This window comes from Salmo trutta, chromosome 37 (assembly GCF_901001165.1).
Source record: "Salmo trutta chromosome 37, fSalTru1.1, whole genome shotgun sequence".
Lineage (NCBI taxonomy): Eukaryota > Metazoa > Chordata > Actinopteri > Salmoniformes > Salmonidae > Salmo > Salmo trutta.
The window spans coordinates 31,242,757-31,266,217 of record NC_042993.1 but is presented as its reverse complement, the minus strand read 5'-3'; the positions used below and the strand labels follow the sequence as shown (position 1 = coordinate 31,266,217).

At 41.5% G+C, this 23,461-nt stretch overlaps 1 protein-coding gene across 1 annotated transcript in view; it reads right to left on the bottom strand.

Annotated features, from left to right (window-relative positions):
- LOC115177354 (ER membrane protein complex subunit 2) overlaps positions 1–23,461 on the bottom strand; it is a 66,325-nt gene extending 42,864 nt beyond the window's left edge. Inside the window, exons 1-3 of the mRNA XM_029738052.1 lie at positions 23,360–23,461; positions 15,392–15,505; positions 1,553–1,617 (exon numbers count right to left, since the gene is read on the bottom strand). Coding sequence (XP_029593912.1) covers positions 1,553–1,617; positions 15,392–15,505; positions 23,360–23,399 — 219 coding nt within the window. The 5' untranslated portion in view covers positions 23,400–23,461. The remainder of the gene's footprint in view (positions 1–1,552; positions 1,618–15,391; positions 15,506–23,359) is intronic.

Sequence of the window (23,461 nt, the reverse complement as noted above, 5' to 3'; positions counted from 1 at the left end):
GAGAGTATAATTTCTCTCCTCAAGCCTCACACTAGTATTATTAAGAATAATCAATATGTGCTGCATAGAAATAAAACCATCTATTTGGTATATAAGGGACTTTAAAAAAATATATAAGTCATCCTTTTGTATCAATCTCTCCCCTGTATGCTTTATGATGTTCAATCAAAAAATACGTGGGAGGAAAAATCATAGTGCCTTCAGAAAGTATTCACACCCCATGATGCCCCCCCCCCATCTTGTTGTGATACATCCTGAATTTAAAATGGATTACATTTAGATTTTTGTCACTGGCTTACACACAATACTCCATAATGTCAAAATGGAATAATGTTCCAGGAAATTTTTTACAAATTAATAAAAAATGAAATGCTAAAATGTCTTGAGTCAAGTATTCAATCCCTTTGTTATGGCAAGCCTAAATAAATTCAGGAGTCATGTTATGGGCATGCTTGTCCTAGGCAAGGACTAGGGAATTTTTGGGGGGATAAAAATAAACGGAATAGAGCTAAGCACAGGCCTTATCCTAGAGGAAACCCTGGTTCATTCTGTTTTCCAACAGACACCGGGAGACAAATTCACCTTTCAGCAGGACAATAACCTAAGACACAAGGCCAAATCTACACTGGAGTTGCTTACCAAGATGACACTGAATGTTCCTGAGTGGCCTAGTCTAGCAATGATCAACAACCAACTTGACAGAGATTCATTTATTTTTGTGTTTTTATGATAATGTGCAAATATTGTACAATCCATCTGTGCAAAACTCTTAGAGACTTGCCCAGAAAGACGGGCGGCAGGTAGCCTAGTGGTTAGAGTGTTGGGCTAGTAACCGAAAGGTTGCTAGATCGAATCCCTGAGTTGACAAGGTAAAAATCTGTCGTTCTGCCCCTGAACAACGCAGTTAACCCACTGTTCCTAGGTCGTCATTGAAAATAAGAATGTGTTCTTAACTGACTTGCCTAGTTAAATAAAGGTTAAAGAAAAAAGACAGCTTTAATCACTGCCAAAGGTGATTCTAACATGTATTAACTTAGGTGGATATAATCAAGATATATTAATGTTCTATTTACCTAATTCATTTACAATTGTAACATTTTTCTTCTGCTGACTTTATAGATTACTTTGTGTAGATCGTTGACAAAACATGACAATTAAATGCATTTTAATGCCACCTTGTAACAACAAAATGTGTAAAAAGTCAAGGGGTGTGACTACTTTCTGAAGGCACTTTAAGTAACACAATCTGTAACATATCTATTAGTTAACTCTGGGACGGCAGATGAATCAACTAGGAAAGGGAGAGTTCAACTCCATAAAGGTTTTCAGCTAACACTAACACTGTGTTCATCTATAGTGAGTTTTCTACACTCCCTTTTTCCAACACTGCTCAGCAAATGGTTTTCCCAAAGTACAGACAGATGGGGTAATATTTTTGGCCAAATAAAAATATTTTCACATTTGGCAGCGGGGGTGACAAAGTAGCAATGACTGTGAGAGATGGATTTTGAGGTCGTTGGGTGTGTGTGGCAGCTGTCAGTAGTTCACTTACCCAAGCCAAATCATCCCGACTGCAGTCCAGCGCAGCTATCATCACCTGCTCATAAATAATCCATACTGGGCACAGGAGAGAAAGAGAAAAAGCACTGTTTTAATATTCCAGTACAGTGTCAAGTGGAACATCAAAACATGATCAATTGACATATAGACTGGTATTACAGTATTAGTTCTGACTGTGACACAAGGTGCTTTCTTCTTGTTCTACTGGATCATAGGAAGGACAGGATATGGCCTTAAGTGATGCCTCAACAGGAATCGGGATTAGGCCCCATCTGCTCTCCTAGCATGCTTCTTTTCAACTGTGGGCATTCACTTCAAACTTTTCACCTGCATTTGCATATCACAATATCTTGAACAGGGAAAATAATGTCTGCCTGCTATCTTGGCATTGGTTTCCTATCAACCCAGAAACTCGTAACACCATTCAGTCCTAAAATAATGTCTGCTCCATTAGCCCTTGAATCCTGGGGAATCCTGCTTTCAAGTATAATTTCTCTCCTCAAACCTCACACTTTCATTATTAATAATCATCAATATATGCTGCATAGAAATAAAACCATGTATTTAAAGGACTGGATGGACAGTTCAATACAACAACAACAAAAGGCTCTATTAGACCTACTTCATTTAGAGGATCAATCATGGTGAATGACCATTGACCAAGTTAAGGCTATATAGACCAAATTCTGCTGGTATTCCAAGAGTTTGTTCTTCATAGAAAATGTTCTAAGCTTCATGAGATATTGGACAACTCCATACAAAAGACAACGCTACGCAGCCCTTTCCAAAAGCACAAAGAAAGAAAGCTTACACAGCTGTTATCCAGGGCAACAGAATATTATGTCATTTCCCCTCATTTCGCTGTGATACTCTAACCAGTTACGGTGTGACGCCTTATTCACAAGGCTTATCAACACAGCCAGATACATTTCATCCAGTGGTTTAGAAATAAAGATGAAATGTTTATTGAAGTGTTTATTCAATCATTCAACTGTAACAGTAAAAGACAGTGATTAATAATAGGCTTGGCCAATGGATCCAATTCATGGTCTTAATGCTAAATGTCAGAGAAGTCTGTTTTGACAAGCACGCCAGACGTCCTCTGCCAAACGCTGTCTAACTGTTAATTGAGAAAGAACAATAAAACCCAACTCAACAAGAAAACTGATATGCCAAAACAAACAAACGCCTGGAGTTTTCCTTGCCTTTTTATGATTCCAACTCTTGTTTTGATAATTGCCATCTTGTTTCACAGCCAATTTAAGAACTGGTTTCAATAAAACCGGGGCGTGTTAAGTGTTTACCCTGCTCTTTAAAGACTATGAATCATAATGACTACGAGGAAAAGAGACTTCCACAGAGTCGTTCAGCAAGACTACCTAGTGAGAAAGGAGAAGACTATTATATAACCTAAAGGCAAAACTGAGTGTACCGCTACCAACAATCACATACGGGTTCTTTTTTTCATCAAGAAAAGGCTTACCAAGCTTCTGCATCATTCAATTCAAAAGCTGAGTCACATTGGTAAGCCTACTAAAAATACTGAATAGGCCTAGGCTTCTGAGAACTTGTGACACGTTAAAGCTGGAATTCGCACAAGGTGAAACACCACTGTTCGACCCAGCGTCTTTGTTATTGTTTTTGTTGATGAAACGGAGGAGAGGAACATCCAGCATCGTTGCAAGAAAATAAATACGTCGCAGTACATATTCTGCTGAGGGGTATACTACAAAGTAGGATCAAGAAGTTAGCCAGCTAACGAGATTAAATATTATCTTTTTAATGATCGAGAAATGAGGTATTTCTGGTTGCCTATCAAAGATAGCTGGCTAACTTATTGATCCTGCTTTGTAGTATACCCCTCTGTTCCAACATTGTCTGAAGTGACTATTTGCAGTTTCACCAAACGGATTCCAGCTTTAAAAGATACTAGCCTACACGGTTTGCCTTTTGAGGTGGGAATTTATTATTTTGGATTAAAAAGAACATCTTCAGGCTACACTAGTGCCTTCACAAATGAATCATAACCCTTGAATTATTCCACATTTTGTTGTGTTACTGCTTGAATTCAAAATGGATTAAATAGATTTTTTTTCCTCACCCATCTACACACAATACCCCATAACGATAGTGAAAATATGTTTTTAGAAATTCTTGCAAATTTATTGAAAATAAATACAGAACTCTCTCATTTACATAAGTATTCACACCCCTGAGGCAATACTTTGTAGAAGCACCTTTGGCAGAGATTACAGCTGTGAGTATGTCTGGGTCTCTAAGAGCTTTCCACACCTGGATTTCTCAAAATTTGCTAATTATTCTTTTCAAAAATCTTCAAGCTCTGTCAAATTGGTTGTTGATCATCGCTCGACAACCATTTTCAGATCTTGCCATAGATTTCCAAGTAGGTTTAAGTCAAAACTGTAACTCGGCCACTCAGGAACATTCACTGTCTCTTGGTAAGCAACTCCAGTGTAGATTTGGCCAAGTGTTTTAGGTTGTTATCCCGCTGAAAGGTGAATTCTTCTCCCAGTGTTTGGTGGAAAGCAGACTGTGCCAGGTTTTGATCTAGGAATTTGCCTGTGCTTATCTCCATTCAGTTTATTTTTTCTCCTGAAAAACTCCCCAGGCCTTAACGATTACAAGCATTCCCATAACGTGATGCAGCCACCACTATGCTTGAAAATATGGAGAGTGTTACTCAGTAATGTGTTGTATTGTATTTGCCCCCAAATTAACACTTTGTATTCAGGATATAAAGTTTATTTCTTTGCCACATTTTTTGCAGTATTAGTTTAGTGCCTTGTTGCAAACAGGATACATGTTTTGGAATATTTGTTATTCTGTACAAGCTTCCTTTTTTTCACTTTGTCAATTAGGTTAGTATTGTGGAGTAACTACACTGTTGTGGATCCATCCTCAGTGTTCTATCACAGCCATTAAACTCTGTAACTGTTTTAAAGTCACCATTGGCCTCATGGTGAAAATCCTGGAGCGGTTTAATTCCTCTCCGGCAACTGAGTTAAGAAGGACGCCTGTATTTTTGTAGTGACTGGGTGTATTGATACACTATCCAAAGTTTAATTAATAACTTCAACATGCTCAAAGGGATAATCAATGTCTACTTAAAAATGTTTTACCCTTCTATTAATAGGTGCCCTTCTTTGGGAGGCAGTGGATAACCTCCCTGGTCTTTGATTGAATCTGTGTTTGAAATACACTGCTTGACTGAGGGACCTTACAGATAACTGTGTGTGGGGTAGTGGTGCGCGGGTCAGCTGTTTGTTCAATAACCCATCCGCAACCGCCCGACTATATGTGATAAAGTGAAAATCTGAGGTCCATACCCAACCCTAACCCACAAATATAGAAATATGCACTGTAGGCTACAGTCAAAGACAGCAGAACAAATTTTTGACAGGGGGTGCAGAATTTTGTTTGCCTGATTTAGATATGTTTCTGCTTATAATTACCGAAATTTTGGTAGGCTATTTGTTAGTCAACTTGTCTATAATAATATACATGTAGCTTCTCTTTTGTCATTATATATGTTGACCTAGAAGACTAAATAAACCTTTGCTCAACAGAATAATGTAATAGATCGATAGAATACTGATGTCAACTAGATTGAAGCATTCAACGTTCTCTCTGTCATTCGCGGAGCAAAGACGTTTAGGGACTGGGGAGAAAATACAATAACGCAAAAAAAATACAATAACGCAAAACGTCCAAATGACATCAGTTTGACCGGTTGTAAGGAAAAAGAAAGCTGTGAAAAAAAAAGGAAAAAGAAAGCTGTGAAAATGACCTTTCTGATAAGATTTCAGTTCAGCTTGGATGCATATTTTATGTGGTTGAAATACTATCAGCTTTTATAATAAAGACATACCATCTGTAGAGGTGCTAACTGAGCATTGCATTCTTTCAAGATGTAGAAATAAAGAAATCATATTTCTCACTCCTGTTCCCAAGTTCAAATTTTGCCTACATTTGGTGTATCATTTTACTGCAAGAAATGATTAATTCGGCAGGAGTTATTAATAAGGATATGTGAAAGGTTATAGACCTACTACAGTCAGTGTCCAGATTTCAGTTTCCATTCAACACATCTAAACAGTAGGCAGTTCTTGACATGCCATAGGCCTATTTAAAGTCCCGTCTTGTGACTCTTACAATCATAACACAACATAGCTGGCACTGCTATCATCCTCTTACCACTTCACCAAATCTTTTCCAAACATTACATTTCTAGCCCTCCCTTTTCTTAACTTTATTTTAAATATCATGTTAAACACTATTATTGCACACAGAGTGAGTCCATGCAACTTACAGTGCCAAGAAAAAGTATGTGAAACCTTTGTAATTACCCGGATTTATGCATAAATTGGTCATAGATAACGATCGGATCAAATTCTAAGTCAAGACAATTAACAAACACAGTGTGCTTAAACTAATAACACACAAATGATTGTATTTTTCTTGAACACATCATTTAAACATTCACAGTGTAGGTTGGAAAAAGAATGTGAACCCCTAGGCTAATGACTTCTCCAAAAGCTAATTGGAGTCACGAGTCAGCTAACCTGGAGTCCAATCAATGAGACGAGATTGGAGATATTGGTAGAGCTGCCCTGCCCTATAAAAACTCACAATTTGAGTTTGCTATTCACAAGAAGCATTCAAATGTTCCCATGTTCTGAGCAAGGCACTTAAACGTTAGCTTTCTTACATGGCACATATTGCTCTTTTACTTTCTTCTCCAACATTTTGTTTTTGCATTATTTAAACCAAATTGAACATGTTTCATTATTTATTTCAGGCTAAATTGATTTTATTGATGTATTATATTAAGTTAAAATAAGTGTTCATTCAGTATTGTTGTAATTATCATTATTACAAATAAATAAATAAATAAAAGAATCGGCCGATTATCGGTAGCGGCTTTTTTGGGTCCTCCAATAATCGGTATCGGCGTTGAAAAATCATAATCATAATCTGAACTGAAACAGTTTTGTAAAGAGGAATGGTCAAAAATTCCTCCAGACCGTTGTGCAAGACTGATCCGCAACTACAGAAAATGTTTGGTTAAGGTTATTGCTGACAAAGGAGGGTCATGCCTGTTATTAAATCTAAGGGTTCACATACTTTTTCCACCCTGTACTGTGAATGTTTACACGGTGTGTTCAATAAAGACATGAAAATGTATAATTGTTTGTGTGTTATTAGTTTAAGCAGACTGTGTTTGTCTATTGTTGTGACTTAAATGAAGATAAATTGGTCATAAAATTTGATCTTATGCAGAAATCCAGGTAATTCCAAAGGGTTCACATACTTTTCTGTATGTGACATAAAAAAATATATATATATATTTAACCAGGTAGGCCAGTTGAGAACAAGTCGTAATTTACAACTGTGACCTGGCCAAGATAAAGCAAAGCAGTGCGACACAAACAACAACAGAGTTACACATCAAATAAAGAAACGTACAGTCAATAACACAATAGAAAAAAATCTATACACAGTGCGTGCAAATGAGGTAAGATTAGGGAGGTACGGCAATAAATAGGCCGTAGTTGCAAAGCAATTACAACTTAGCAATTAAACACTGGAGTGATAGATGTGCAGAAGATGAATGTGCAAGTAAAGATACTGGGGTGCAAAGGAGAAAAAAATAATATGGCGATGAGGTAGTTGGATGGGCTACTTACAGATGGGCTATGTACAAGTGCAATGATCTGTAAGCTACTCTGACAGCTGATGCTTAAATTTAGTGAGGGAGATATGAGTCTCCAGCTTCAGTGATTTTTGCAATTCGTTCCAGTCATTGGCAGCAGAGAACTGGAAGGTCAGGTGCTTCTACACCTGCATTGCTTGCTGTTTGGAGTTTTAGGCTGGGTTTCTGTACAGCACTTTGAGATATCAGCTGATGTAAGAAGGCCTATATAAATAATTTGGGCTATATAAATAAATTTGATAGGTGGCCAAAGGATGAATAGGCTTTGGTGGTAACCAGCTCGTCTGGATGACCAGTGAAATATACCTGCTGGAGCACGTGCTACGAGTGGGTGCTGCTATGGTGACCAGTGAGCTGAGATAAGGCGGGGCTTTACCAAGCAGAGACTTGTAGATGACCTGAAGCCAGTGGGTTTGGCAACAAGTATGAAGCGAGGGCCAGCCAACGAGAGCATACAGGTCGCAGTGGTGGGTAGTATATGGGGCTTTGGTGACAAAACGGATGGCACTGTGATAGACTGCATCCAATTTGCTGAGTAGAGTGTTGGAGGCTATTTTGAAAATGACATCGCCGAAGTCAAGGACCGGTAGGATGGTCAGTTTGGCAGCATGAGTGAAGGATGCTATGTTGTGAAATAGGAAGCCGATTCTAGATATAATTTTGGATCGGAGATGTTTAATGTGAGTCTGGAAGGAGAGTTTATAGTCTAACCAGACACCTAGGTATTTGTAATTGTCCACATATTCTAAGTCAGAACCGTCCAGAGTAGTGATGCTGGACGGGCGGGCAGCGATCGGTTGAAGAGCATGCATTTAGTTTTACTTGCATTTAAGAGCAGTTGGAGGCCACGGAAGGAGAGTTGTATGGCATTGAAGCTTGTCTGGAGGTTAGTTAACACAGTGTCCAAAGAAGGGCTAGAAGTATATACAGAATGGTGTCGTCTGCGTAGAGGTGGATCAGAGAATCACCAGCAGCAAGAGAAAAGAGTATACAGAGAAAAGAGTCGGACCGAGATTTGAACTCTGTGGCACCCCCATAGAGACTGCCAGATGTCCGGGAAACAGGCCCTCCGATTTGACACACTGAACTCTGTCTGAGAAGTAGTTGATGAACCAGGCGAGACAGTCATTTGAGAAACCAAGGCTGTTGAGTCTGCCGATAAGAATGTGGTGATTGACAAAGTCGAAAGCCTTGGCCAGGTCGATGAATACGGCTGCACAGTATTGTCTTTTATCGATGGGGGTTACGATATCATTTAGGACCTTGAGCGTGGCTGAGGTGCACCCATGACCAGCTCGAAAACCAGATTGCATAGCGGAGAAGGTACGGTGGGATTCGAAATGGTCGGTGATCTGTTTGTTAACTTGGCTTTCGAAGACCTTAGAAAGGCAGGATAGGATAGATATAGGTCTAACAGTTTGGGTCTAGAGTGTCTCCCCTTTTGAAGAGGGGGATGACGACGGCAGCTTTCCAATCTTTGGGGATCTCAGACGATACGAAAGAGGTTGAACAGGCTAGTAATAAGGGTTGCAACAATTGCAGAGGATCATTTTAGGAAGAGAGGGTCCAGATTGTCTAGCCCAGCTGATTTGTAGGGTCCAGATTTTGCAACTCTTTCAGAACATCAGCTGTCTGGATTTGGTTGAAGGAGAAATGGGGGAGGTTTGGGCAAGTTGCTGTGGGGGGTGCCGGGCTGTTGACCGGGGTAGGGGTAGCCAGGTGGAAAGCATGGCCAGCTGTGGAAAACAGCTTATTTAAATTCTCAATTATCATGGATTTATCGGTGGTGACAGTGTTTCCTAGCCTCAGTGCAGTGGGCAGCTGGGACGAGGTTCTCTTATTCACCATGGACTTTACAGTGTCCCAGAATGTTTTAGAGTTTGTGCTACAGGATGCAAATTTCTGTTTGAAAAAGCTAGCCTTTGCTTTCCTGCCTGTGTATATTGGTTCCTAACTTCCCTGAAAAGTTGCATATCGCGGGGGCTATTCAATGCTAATGCAGTACGCCACAGGATGTTTTGTGCTGGTCAAGGGCAGTCAGGTCTGGAGTGAACCAAGGGCTATATCTGTTCCTAGTTCTACATTTTTTGAAAGGGGCATATTTATTTATGATGGTGAGGAAAGCACTTTTAAAGAATAACCAGGCATCATCTACTGACGGAATGAGGTCAATATCATTCCAGGATACCCAGGCCAGGTCGATTAGAAAGGCCTGCTCGCTGAAGTGTTTTAGGGAGCGTTTGACAGTGATGAGGGGTGGTCGTTTGACCACAGACCCATTACGGACACAGGCAATGAGGCAGTGATCGCTGAGATCCTGGTTGAAGACAGCAGAGGTGTATTTAGAGGGCAGGTTGGTCAGGATGATATCTATGAGGGTGCCCATGTTTACAGATTTGGGGTTGTACCTGGAAGGTTCATTGATAATTTGTGTGAGATTGAGGGCATCTAGCTTAGATAGTAGAACGGCCGGGGTGTTAAGCATGTCCCAGTTTAGGTCACCTAACAGTACGAGCTCTGAAGATGGATGGGGGGGCAATCAATTCACATATGGTGTCCAGGGCAGAGCTGGGGGCAGAAGGTAGTCTAACAAGTGGGAACGGTGGGAGACTCATTTCTGGAAAGGTGGATTTTTAGAAGTAGAAGCTCGAATTGTTTGGGCACAGACCTGGATAGTATGACAGAACTCTGCAGGCTCTCTCTGCAGTAGATTGCAACTCCGCCCCCTTTGGCAGCTCTATCTTTTCGGAAAATGTTATAGTTAGCGATGGAAATTTCAGGATTTTTGGTGGCCTTCCTAAACCAGGATTCAGACACGGCTAGGACATCCGGGTTGGCAAAGTGTGCTAAAGCAGTGAGTAAAACAAACTTAGGGAGGAGGCTTCTACTGTTAACATGCATAAAACCAAGGCTTTTACAGTTACAAAAGTCAACAAATGAGAGCGCCTGGGGACACAGGGCCTGGGTTAAACTCTACATCACCAGAGGAACAGAGGGGGAGTAGGTTAAGGGTACGGCTGAAGGCTAAAAGAACTGGTCGTCTAGTGCGTTCGGAACAGAGAGTAAAAGGAGCAGGTTTCTGGGCACGGAAGAATAGATTCAAGGCATAATGTACAAACAAGGGTATAGTAGGATGTGAATACAGTGGAGGTAAAACTAGGCATTGAGTGAAGATGAGAGAGGTTTTGTCTCTAGAGACATCATTTACACCAGGTGAGGTCACCACATATGTGAGAGGTGAAACAAAAGGGCTAGCTAAGGCATATTGAGCAGGGCTGGAGGCTCTACTGTGAAATAAGACAATAAATCACTAACCAAAACAGCAATGGACAAGACATATTGACATTAGGGAGAGGCATGCGTAGCCGAGTGATCATAGAGACCAGTGGGAAGCTAGGCGAGCTGGAGACATGGCGATTTAGACAGCTAGCAGGCCGGGGCTAGCAGAAGGGCCTCAGGGGGACGTCGCGACGGAAGAAGTCTGTTGTAGCCCCTTCGGACGGTTACGTCAGCAGACCAGACATGTTGGATCGGCAGGGCTGCAGGCAGTAAAAGGGTCCAGGCTAATTGGCAAAATAGGCATTGTAGCCCAAGAAAATGGCTTCAGCTGACAGTCCGATATGCTCTAGACAACTAGCGGGCCGTGGCTAGCAGGCTAGCGGATAGGCCTTCAGGGGATGTCGCGACGGAGGAGCCTGTTGAAACCCCTCGGCGGGATTACGTCGGTAGACCAGTCGTGATGGAATCGGTGGGGCTCCGTGTCAGCAGTAAAAGGGGTCCAGGCCAATTGGCAAAATATGTATTGTAGCCCAAGGAGTGGCTGATGTACCTTTTCAGCTAGCCGGGAGATGGGCCTAGCACGAGGCTAGTTCCAGGCTCACTGGTGCTTGCTTCGGGACAGAGACGTTAGCCAGGGGGTAGCCACTCGGATAGCAGCTAGCTAGCTGCGATGATCCAGGTGAAAAGGTTCAGAGCTTGCGGTAGGAAACCGGAGATGTGGAGAAAAAGCAGTCCGGTATACTCTGGGTTGAATCCCGCTGTGCAGACTGGCAGGAGTTGACCGGGCTAAGGTTAGGTGATGACCGCTAGCAGTGGCTAACTGTCTACTAGCTAGTAGCTGGCTAGCTTCTGTTGGGGGTTCCGGTTCTAAAGTATAGAAAATAGCAGATCCATACCACATTGGGCGAGGCGGGTTGCAGGAGAGTATGTTGAAACTGAGGTTAAAAATATATATGAAATATATACGAAGGGAAAAAAATGCTATTTACACGGGACATGACAAGACAAAGACGTCTGAACTGCCACGCCATCTTGGAAACTTTTATTCCTGAACTTATTTAGGCTTGCCATAACAAAGGGGTTGAATACTTATAGACTCAAGACATTTCAACCTTCACATTTTTATTTGTAAACATTTTGAAAAACATAATTCCATTTTGACATTATGGGTTATTGTGTGTAGGCCAGTGACCAAAAATCTCAATTTAATCTATTTTAAATTCAGACTGTAAAACAATGTGGAAGAAGTCAAGGGGTGTGAATACTTTCTGAAGGCACTGTATTTCGAGGCCCTAACTGCCCCTTTTCTGGCCCACAAATTGATTTGACAAACAAATCGATCAAATTACATGAGAAATGTATCAATATTGTGGTGGTTTTGGGGGGTGGGGGGGCAGTGTAAGGTTTCCGAGGCGAGGACTAGGCACCCAAAGTGCCAGAGCCAGACACGTTACCACTGCTCCAAAAATAGTTTCAAGAAGATGTGCACGACTCCAACACCGTCGTTAAGTTTGCTGATGAAAACAGTGGCAGGCCTGATCACCGACGGCGAGACAGCCTATAAGGAGGAGGTCAGAGACCTGGCAGTGTGGTGCCAGGTCAAAAACCTCTCCCTTAATGTCCACAAGACAAAGGAGCTGATCATGGACTACAGGAAATGGAGGGCTGAGCACACCACCATTCACATCGATGGTAGTGGAGCGGGTTGAGAGCTTTAAGTTCCTCTGTGTCCACATCACTAAGGATCTATCACGGTCCACACAAACCAACACAGTCGTGAAGAGGGCAGTACTACGCCTCTTCCCCCTCAGGAGGCTGAAAAGATATTCATAAAGTTCTACAGCTGCACCATTGAGAGCATCTTGACTGGCTGCATCACAGCTTGGTATGGCAACTGCTTGTCATCCGATCGCAAGGCAGTACAGAGGTTAGTGGTTATGACCCAGTACATCACTGGGACCGAGCTCACTGCCATCCAGGACATCTATACCAGGTGGTGTTAGTGGATGGCCCAAAAATTGTCCAAGATTCCAAAGATTCTGTTACGGCACAGCAAGAAGAACTGATGCACCAAGTCTGGAACCAACAGGACCGTGAACAGCTTCTACCCCTAAGCCATTAGACTGATAAATATACTGAACAAAAATATACACAAAACATGTAAAGTTGTTTCATGAGCTGAAATAAAACATCCCAAAAATGTTCCATACACACAAAAGCTTATTTCTTCAAATTTGTTTATATCCCTGTTAGTAAACATTTCTCCTTTGCCAAGATAATCCATCCACCTGACAGGTGTGGCATATCAAGAAGCTGATTCAACAGCAAGATCATTACACAGGTGCACCTTGTGCTTGGGGAAATAAAAGGTAACTCTAAAATGTGCAGTTTTGTGACAACTACAGAAGTTTTGAGGGAGCATGAAATTGGCATGCTGACTGCAAGAATTTCCATATGAGCTGTTGCCACAGTATTGAATGTTCATTTCTCTACCATAAACTGACTCCAAAGTTGTTTTAGAAAATTTGGCAGTTCGTCCAACCGGCCTCACAGCGTGTAACCATGCCAGTCCATGACCTCAACATCCCACGTATTTACCTGCAGGATCGTCTGAGGGGGGGGTGGGGTTGCTGAGGAGTATTTCTGTCTGTAATGAAGCCCTTTTGTGGGGAAAATGTCATGCTGATTGGCTGGGCCTGGCTCCCCAGTGGGTGGGCCTGGCTGCCAAGTGGGTGGGCCTATGCCCTCCAAGGCCCACCCATGGCCGGTCTCGCTGACAGAGCTCCAGAGTACCTCTGTGGAGATGGGAGAAATTTGCAAAAGGTCAACCATCTCTGCAGCATTCCACCAATCAGACCTTTATGGTTGTGGCCAGACAGAAGCCAGTCCTCAGTAAAAGGCCCAACAGCTCGCTTGGAGTTTGCCAAAAGGCACTTAAAGACTCTCAGACCATAAGAAACAAGATTCTCTGGTCTGATGAAACCAAGATTGAAGTCTTTGGCCTGAATGCCAAGCATCACGTCTGGAGGAAACCTGGCAGGGACTAGTCAGGATTGAGGGAAAGATGAACGGAGCAAAGTACAGAGAGATCCTTGATGAAAACCTGCTCCAGAGCACTCAGGACCTCAGACTGGGGCGAAGGTTCACCTTCCAACAGGACAACGACCCTAAGAACACAGCCAAGACAATGCACGAGTGGCTTCGGGACAAGTGTCTGAATGTCCTTGAGTGGCCCAGCCAGAGCATTTCTGGAGAGACCTGACAGAGCTTGAGAGGATCTGCAGAGAAGAATGGGAGAAACTCCAAAAATTCAGGTGTGGCAAGCTTGTAGCGTCATAACCAAGAAAACTTAATGCTGTAAGGTGCTTCAACAAAGTAATGAGTGAAGGGTCTGAATACTTATGTAAATGTGGTATTTCAGTTTTTTATTTTTAATAAATAAGCAAAACATTTGAAAAAACAGTTTTTCCTTTGTCATTATGTGGTATTGCATGCAGATTGATAAGGTAAAACAAAATAGAAATAGTCAAGGGTTCTGAATACTTTCCAAAGGCACTGTATATGTATGTATGTATGTATGTATGTATGTATGTATGTATGTATGTATGTATGTATGTATGTATGTATGTATGTATGTATGTATGTATGTATGTATGTATGTATGTATGTATGTATGTATGTATGTATGTATGTAGTACCAGTCAATAGTTTGGACACACCTACTCATTCAAGGTTTTTCTTTATTTTTCGTATTTTCTACATTGTAGAATAATAGTGAAGACATCAAAACTATGAAATAACACATATGGAATCATGTAGTAACCAAAAAAGTATTAAACAAATCAAAATATATTATATAGTTTAGATTAGCCACCCTTTGCCTTGATGAGAGCTTTGCACACGCTTGGCATTCTGTCAACCAGCTTCACCTGGAATGCATTTCAAATAACAGGCGTGCCTTGTTAAATGTTGTGACTCTTTTTTGACCAATAAAAAACTATGCATACATTATATGACCGCTTGAGTGGACAGTCTCCCATTGGTCTACGTGTGAAAAAGGTGTAAACTGAGCAAGAAGGTGTTAACAAATGTGTGGTCGCTCTCTTTCTAAGTAACAGGACTACATGTATACAATGTCTTTGCAGCATAACACAAGACTAATCATATCTCCAGCAGTATCCTTATGAGCGCAGGTTGGTTCCCTGTTATTCTATGCCTGTACAAAGGAAGTCAGTACTCCTTGATTCCACACTGAATTAATTCATCATTGGAGAACCAGTCATTTTCTAAGAGATTGATCCTTGCTTTCATGAACAGAGAACTGTGACAAGACCAAATCAGTCATAGGCCTACTGTACAACCTGTTCTAGCAATCATGTTGCAGAGAAACTACAAACCATAGCAGTCAATATTACATCTAGATTGTAGCATTTGCATGTTTTCTGCCAGACTGAGAATACAGTATATTAATTAATTTTCCCTTCTGCCACTAAATGTAGTCAAAATTGAACATGCTGCCCAACTGTAAATATTGGCTTTGTGTGTATCATTGATTCCTGAAAACACTATACACCTCCATCACCTATATGTCTAGGCTACATCAAAGTTCACATCCTTCATATTGTAATGCTACTTTTTCTTCAACTAATAAAATAAATCAAGAACGAAACCAAATTGACAAATCAAGTCCTTGTCTCCCAAACATCTTGTGATGGGTGGCTAGTGTTGTGGATCATTGTGTACAAACAGATTCTGCCTACTACAGCAGCACTAGAAATTGGTCTGATGTGAATCTTGATTTAATACATATGTACTTACTGTCATCTCCAAGTTTGGACGCATGCTCATTTATCAATTCTTCGCCAACATCCACGATTTGCTCACTGTTTCTGTGGTTATCCTCCCTCCACTTCCGCAGCTTGTCTCTCATTTCTGTGAACACAATTAGCAAAACATTTCTCAGGATTCAGGCAATATAAAAATGACATGCTTTCATATAACATCATATTGAATTGAAGTAGAACACACACACACACACACACACACACACACACACACACACACACACACACACACACACAGAGAGAGAGAGAGAGAGTGAGCAGCACACTATCAGCCCCTGGAGCAATTGGGTTAACTTGTTAAATAGCACAACGGTAGTGGATGGTAATGATCCTGAACCAGCAGCCCTCTACTCGAGTAGGCAGTTCAGTGCACGCTTATTCTGGTTCCTGGTCCACCTCTCTAAAATCTGGGCTACCTACTGGTTGCTGACATACAGTGCCTTCAGAAAGTATTCACACTCCTTTTTCCACATTTTGTTGTGTGGAATTAAAATGGATTTGTCATTTTTTGTCAATGATCTACACAACATTTTTTTTAAATCATTTGTAAAATAATGATGAAAAATAAACACTAATATATCTTGATTACATAAGTATTCAACCCCCTGAGTCAATACATGTTAGAATTACATTTGGCAGCAATTACAGCTGTGAGTCTTTCTGGGTAAGTCTCTAAAGCGTTGCACACCTGGATTGTACAATTAGTTTGGCTGAGATAATGGATGGGCTGGACATGCCAGGAGGAGTTTGGATTGGTCTGTCATGTAGCATGCGTCTGTCTATAATGTGAGCTGTTCAGTATGTGATGACAGTCCTTTCTACCACGCCGTTTTTGAAAAATATAGTGCTCAAAAAAATAAAGGGAACACTTAAACAACACATCCTAGATCTGAATGAAAGAAATAATCTTAAATACTTTTTTCTTTACATAGTTGAATGTGCTGACAACAAAATCACACAAAAATAATCAATGGAAATCCAATTTATCAACCCATGGAGGTCTGGATTTGGAGTCACACTCAAAATTAAAGTGGAAAACCACACTACAGGCTGATCCAACTTTGATGTAATGTCCTTAAAACAAGTCAAAATGAGGCTCAATAGTTTGTGTGGCCTCCACGTGCCTGTATGACCTCCCTACAACGCCTGGGCATGCTCCTGATGAGGTGACGGATGGTCTCCTGAGGGATCTCCTCCCAGACCTGGACTAAAGCATCCGCCAACTCCTGGACAGTCTGTGGTGCAACGTGGCGTTGGTGGATGGAGCGAGACATGATGTCCCAGATGTGCTCAATTGGATTCAGGTCTGGGGAACGGGCGGGCCAGTCCATAGCATCAATGCCTTCCTCTTGCAGGAACTGCTGACACACTCCAGCCACATGAGGTCTAGCATTGTCTTGCATTAGGAGAAACCCAGGGCCAACCGCACCAGCATATGGTATCACAAGGGGTCTGAGGATCTCATCTCGGTACCTAATTGGCAGACAGGCTACCTCTGGCGAGCACATGGAGGGCTGTGCGGCCCCCCAAAGAAATGCCACCCCACACTATGATTGACCCACCACCAAACCGGTCATGCTGGAGGATGTTGCAGGCAGCAGAACATTCTCCACGGCATCTCCAGACTCTGTCACGTCTGTCACGTGCTCAGTGTGAACCTGCTTTCATCTGTGAAGAGCACAGGGTGCCAGTGGCGAATTTGCCAATCTTGGTGTTCTCTGGCAAATGCCAAACGTCCTGCACGGTGTTGGGCTGTAAGCACAACCACCACCTGTGGACGTCGGGCCCTCATACCACCCTCATGGAGTCTGTTTCTGACCGTTTGAGCAGACACATGCACATTTGTGGCCTGCTGGAGGTCATTTTGCAGGGCTCTGGCAGTGCTCCTCCTGCTCCTCCTTGCACAAAGGCGGAGGTAGCGGTCCTGCTGCTGGGTTGTTGCCCTCCTACGGCCTCCTCCACGTCTCCTGATGTACTAGCATGTCTCCTGGTAGCGCCTCCATGTTCTGGACACTACACTGACAGACGCAGAAAACCTTCTTGCCACAGCTCGCATTGATGTGCCATCCTGGATGAGCTGCACTACCTGAGCCACTTGTGTGGGTTGTAGACTCCGTCTCATGCTACCACTAGAGTGAAAGCACCGCCAGCATTCAAAAGTGACCAAAACATCAGCCAGGAAGCATAGGAACTGAGAAGTGGTCTGTGGTCCCCACCTGCAGAACCACTCCTTTATTGGGGGTGTCTTGCTAATTGCCTATAATTTCCACCTGTTGTCTATTCCATTTGCACAACAGCATGTGAAATTTATTGTCAATCAGTGTTGCTTCCTAAGTGGACAGTTTGATTTCACAGAAGTGTGATTGACTTGGAGTTACATTGTGTTGTTTAAGTGTTCCCTTTATTTTTTTGAGCAGTGTATAACATTAGCCATCGAGAACTACAAAAGTTTTGCTGCTTTTCTCAACATCATTGATGACCCCAATTTAGCAGGCGCTATCAACAGATCAGTTAGAAAAAGTGATAGGCTACTTTCTGCACACGCCACGGTCAGTGTGAACCGGAGTGACTTGACAACGCTGGCCAGACAAGGGGTGTGCTTGTAATGTCACTCTGGCTATGTACTCCGACAGAATAACTGATGAATTTACAAACGCTTAACACCCGTTGAATATTGCCGGAGTAAGTAAACCTTCCTAAAAAAACAACAATTGAATTGTTGCCAGCAGCACAGTTACAGTCACCGACGCTCTAGATAACATGAAAACACCCTAACCAGGTCTGCTAGGGCGAGTAAAATGGTCAGAGTGAGATTCTCTCTCATTTGTGTCCGGAAGTAGCCAATGTTAGCTTGGGTGCTTGACTGCCGTTGTGAGGACAGAATGCTCGGACCAACCCTACTGAACCCTCCAAGAGCGAAACCCTCAATTTACGAACGGACAATCTGAAAACGCTCTGAATTTACAAAACGCCCAGAGCGCACTCTGGCACTCCATAATGAATTTACGAACACACCCAAGATGTAGCTACAAACAAAACTGAGTTAAATGGTTCCAGTCTACCGTGAAGCGTTCATCCATGTATACAGTTAAGAGTCTAGCTACATTTTCAGATAAGTTTCAAATTTTGTAAGAAAGTCGTTTTTATTGCAAGTTAAAGCGTACTGTTAGTTACAGCAGCTAGCAAACATTAGCTTACTGTGTAGTAATATTATTAAAATCAGAAATCTATTTGCATCGCTAGTTATAGCCTAATGTTAGCTAGCTAACATTGAACCTACTTTGTTAGCTTTAGCTAACTGCAGATTCATACTACAGCTATGACAATGTTTGTATTGGTAGTAGTAGTATGAGTTGGGAATATGGTAGCTAGCTAGCTACCTACCTACATGTCTAAACAAATGACTCCACTTCAGCCGGATTATTACATGACTCATCAAGTTAGCCAGGTGTGTCTGGGGATGATTACGGCCATCTATTGTATTTCATGAACATGTGAACATGTTTAGACAATAGTGACCCCTCCACTTAGCTAGATGTGGCTGGGGGGGGTGGTTTTAGCATTTCCTTCACATGACCCATCAATTTAGACAAGTGTGTCAGGTAAGCGTAACCTAATAATGATAACATATTCATAAAGTATTTTTATCTGGAAACATTCTGTTTTTGATATTACTACTATGCAAGTAACCACTTCACTGTACCATTTACACCTTCTGTATCCTGTGCATGTGACAAATAAACTCTGATTTTATGTGATATTGCGTGTGTTTACCATATGGCCTCACATGTGAATCTAAGGCTCAGGCTTAAGAGGGTGTGAACGATGTTGAATGGGTGGACAAAGAAGAACTCGCCAGAAGATGTACCAAAACATTCAAGGACCATTTCCTCAAAAGTGGGGTTACAAGTTTATCAACTTTCAAAGCAGAATTACTTTCCCATTGTTCCTCAACTGCAGTGTATGATATACCATTTTCTAGCTCTGAGTCTCTACTTTTAGTCAATGTAAAAAAACACATTTTCAAATTTTGCCACATAAGACCGAATCGAGGCGGTCAGTCACATATTTGGCCTTAGATTTTGCTTGTGCTTTAGCTCCATTCCGTTTCTTTTTTATCCTTAACGATTACACCCATAACATGATGCAGCCACCACTATTCTTGAATGTATGGGGAGTGATACTCAGTAATCTGTTGTATTGGATTTGCCTCAAACATAACACTTTGTATTCAGGACAAGAAGTTAATTGTTTTGCCACATTCTTTGCAGTATTACTTTAGTGCCTTGCTGAAAACAGGATGCATGTTTTGGAATAATTTTATTCTGTACAGGCTTCCTTCTTTTCACTCTGTCAATTAGCTTAGTATTGTGGAGCAATTAATGTTGTTGATCCATCCTCAGTGTACTCATATCACAGCCATTAAACTCTGTTTTAAAAAGTCGCCACTTGCCTCATGGTGAGCAGTTTCCTTTCTCTCCAGAAACTGAGTTAGGAAGGATGCCTGTGTCTTTGTAATGACTTGGTGTATTGATACATGATTCAGAAGTGTAATTAATAACTTCACCATGCTCAAAGGATATTCAATGTCTGCTTTTTTCTCTTTTTACCCATCAATCAATAGGTGCCGTTCTTTGCAAGGCATTGGGAAACCTCCCTGGACTTTGTGGTTGAATCTGTAAGATAATTGTATATGTGGGGTACAGAGATGAGGTAGTCATTCAAAAAACATGTTAAACACTATTATTGCTCACAGAGTGAGTCCATGCAACTTATTATGAGACTTGTTAAGCACATTTTTACTCCTGAACTTATTTAGGCTTGCCATAACAAAGGGGTTGAACACTTACTGACTTAAGACATTTCAGTTAATTGTATTAATTTGTTAAAATAATAATAATAATAATAATAATAATAACGAAAAACATAATTCCACTTTAACATTATGGGGCATTGTATGTATGCCAGTGAATTCTAAATTCAGGCTGTAATACATCAAAATGTGAAAAAAGTCAAGGGGTGTGAATACTTTCTGAAGGCACTGTATATACGGTTAAAACAAAGCTCATTAGCTAGTTATCTAAATACCTACCTAGAAAGCAAGCTAAAGTTAACTCTGGAAAACTCGCATAACAATGCACTCTCCTTCAGTGTCAACACGCATGCTTTGAAAAACATCTCTCTTTTGCTAATTTTAGGTAGCTAGTAATAGTAGTAGCTATCCATTAGTAGTAAGACGTCAAACATTCAGCCTGCTGCACAGACCCTATAGTCTAGAGTGCCAGGTTAAATTGTGCTAAGGGGCATTTGTTACATCTAAATGGTTAAACTTGTGAGAAATACATGATTATTAAAAAAATCTGTGAGTTTCCATGATGTGGACAGTATGTATTACTACCAGGGGTTGGAACCGGTTCAGGGAAAAGAACCGAAAAGCGCAAAATAAAAATTTTCAAGGAACAGAATCAGAACCGGAAACGAAAGTGATCTATACTGTTCTGGAACAGAACCGGTATTTTAAAAGAATGGTAACCAGTTAACGTTATTTAACAGTCCCATAAAAAAACACAACAAAGCGCCTATGCAAAGCTTTAAGCACCAGCTGTCAGAGCAGCTCACATAACTTTTACCTCAGAATGTCTATAGTCAACACAATGACACAATATCAATTGCTTAAAACAGATCAAAATCTTTGGGTTTGTACTATTGATTTTGTCATATGCAGTGGGGGTCACAGGAGTTAGAATGCTGTTACCCCAAACGTTTGCCCCCTATTCTATTTATTTGAGAGTGATTTCGATGGATGTGATCAACAAAAAAAGTGTTGCATGGCTGTGTGCTTAGGGTCGTTGTCCTGTTGGAAGGTGAACCGTCGCCCCAGTCTGAGGTCCTGAGCACTCTGGAGCAGGTTTTCATCAAGGATCTCTCTGTACTTTGTTACGTTCATCTTTGCCTAGATCCTGACTAGTCTCCCAGTTCCTGCCGCTGAAAAACATCCCCAAAGCATGATGCTGCCACCACCATACTTCACCATAGAGATGGTGCCAGCTTTCCTCCTGTTAGGGTTAAACTGGCTATTTTGTTTGCATAACCTATATGATATACCGGGGAAGCTATGCTACAATATTAAGTATATAAACTACGGATAAGTCAACTGCTGAAGACAAGAACCACAACCGGCGACAGGAAGTGCGTCACGAGGCTGGGACCAGCCTGCACGCCGACGATAGGATGAGCAAGTTTAAACCACGCTCCTCCTCCCTCTGACAGGCCAGCATTGAGCGGGAACTATCTCTGTCAGAGTATTTAAGAGAGAACAATAGGATGTGACGTTCTCTTCTCTGTTTGCCCTGCGTGGTGTCACAGCGAGACTGTATATATATACACGAACAACTTATTTACCATACACGTGTTTGCAATAATTAAAGAACAAAGAAAACTTGAGTTACTCTTTGCCAAATAATTTGTTCTAATACCAGATTTGAATTTAAGCGACCTTACACTCCAGACATGACGCTTGGCATTCAGGCCAAAGAGTTCAATATTGGTTTCATCAGACCAGAAAATCTTGTTTCTCATGGTCTGAGAGTCTTTAGGTGCCTTTTGGCAAACTCCAAGCGGGCTGTCATGCGCCTTTTACTGAGGAGTGGCTTCCATCTATCTGGGCACTCTACCATAAAGGCCTGATTGGTGGAGTGCTGCAGAGATGGTTGTCCTTCTGGAAGATTCTCCCATCTCCACAGAGGAACTCTAGAGCTCTGTCAGAGTGTCCATTGGGTTCTGGATCACCTCCCTGGCATTTTTTGGTACCCTTCCCAGATCTGTACCTCGACACAATCATGTCTCAGAGCTCTATGGACAATTGGCATGGTTTTTGCTCTGACATGCACTGTCAACTGTGAACCTTTAATTGACAGGTGTGTGCCTTTCCAAATCATGTTCAATCAATTGAATTTACCACAGGTGGACTCCAATCAAGTTGTAGAAACATCAAGGATGATCAATGGAAACAGGATGCACCTGAGCTCAATTTCAAGTCTCATAGCGCAGGGTCTGAATACTTATGTAAATAAGGTATTTCTGTTATTTTTAAATTTACTAACATTTCTAAACGTGTTTTCACTTTGTCATTATGGGGTATTGAGTGTAAATTGCTGAGGAATTTGTTTTATTTAATCAATTTCAGAATAAAGCTGTAACGTAACAAAATGTGGAAATTGTCAAGGGGTCTGAATACTTTCCTATTTGGACAATTTAAAACGGTATTTTGGTATTGTGCTATTTATCAATATGTCTTGTCAACAGGAAACAGCAACATCATTTTAAATGTCAGTTTTAGGAATTCAATTACATTTACAACATTAATGTCCAATGATATTGTACAAAACTAATCAGTTAACTGTTGAGAGTCCAAAAACGTGCTGTGATTTATTTTGATGATAGACAAGAAATCACCAAAACGGGTTTCCCCTGCCTAATGGTAGTATCCATTGCAAGACCGTGTATTTTAGCAAGCCAACTAAAGAGGCAGAACAATGACAGCAGGCAGCTAGCTAACGTAGTCATAATCCGATGACAGGCGTTAGGTACTTACGCTGGCTAGCTAGTTTAGCCTGCTGTGTGTCCTTGCAAACTCACACATGCTGTGGACTGTTAGTTACGACAACGGGATACACAATAACAGTAATCAATTCTTAACGTTAGCTAGATAACTTAGAAATAAGAAATGTCGGCAGAAATAATGTGCTAGCTAAGTGGCTATCTCGTGTTAGCAAGCTGAATTAGCTAGCGAACAAGTCAGCAGCTGGCGTGATGAGATGGACATACGCAGCTACATTCGCCGAACGATAGCTAAAAATGCACTACGTCGAATTATACAAGGATTTAGCAACACACCTTCAGTCATACAGTACATTAAAACGTTTAATCGGCTTGTGTTTACCTTCCCAGGTGACATCGTACATTTCTGATATCGACGCCATCGTTCTTGGCAGCACAGATTTACGTCATTGAACTGGGAGTGGCTTGTTTCTGCTGACACTTT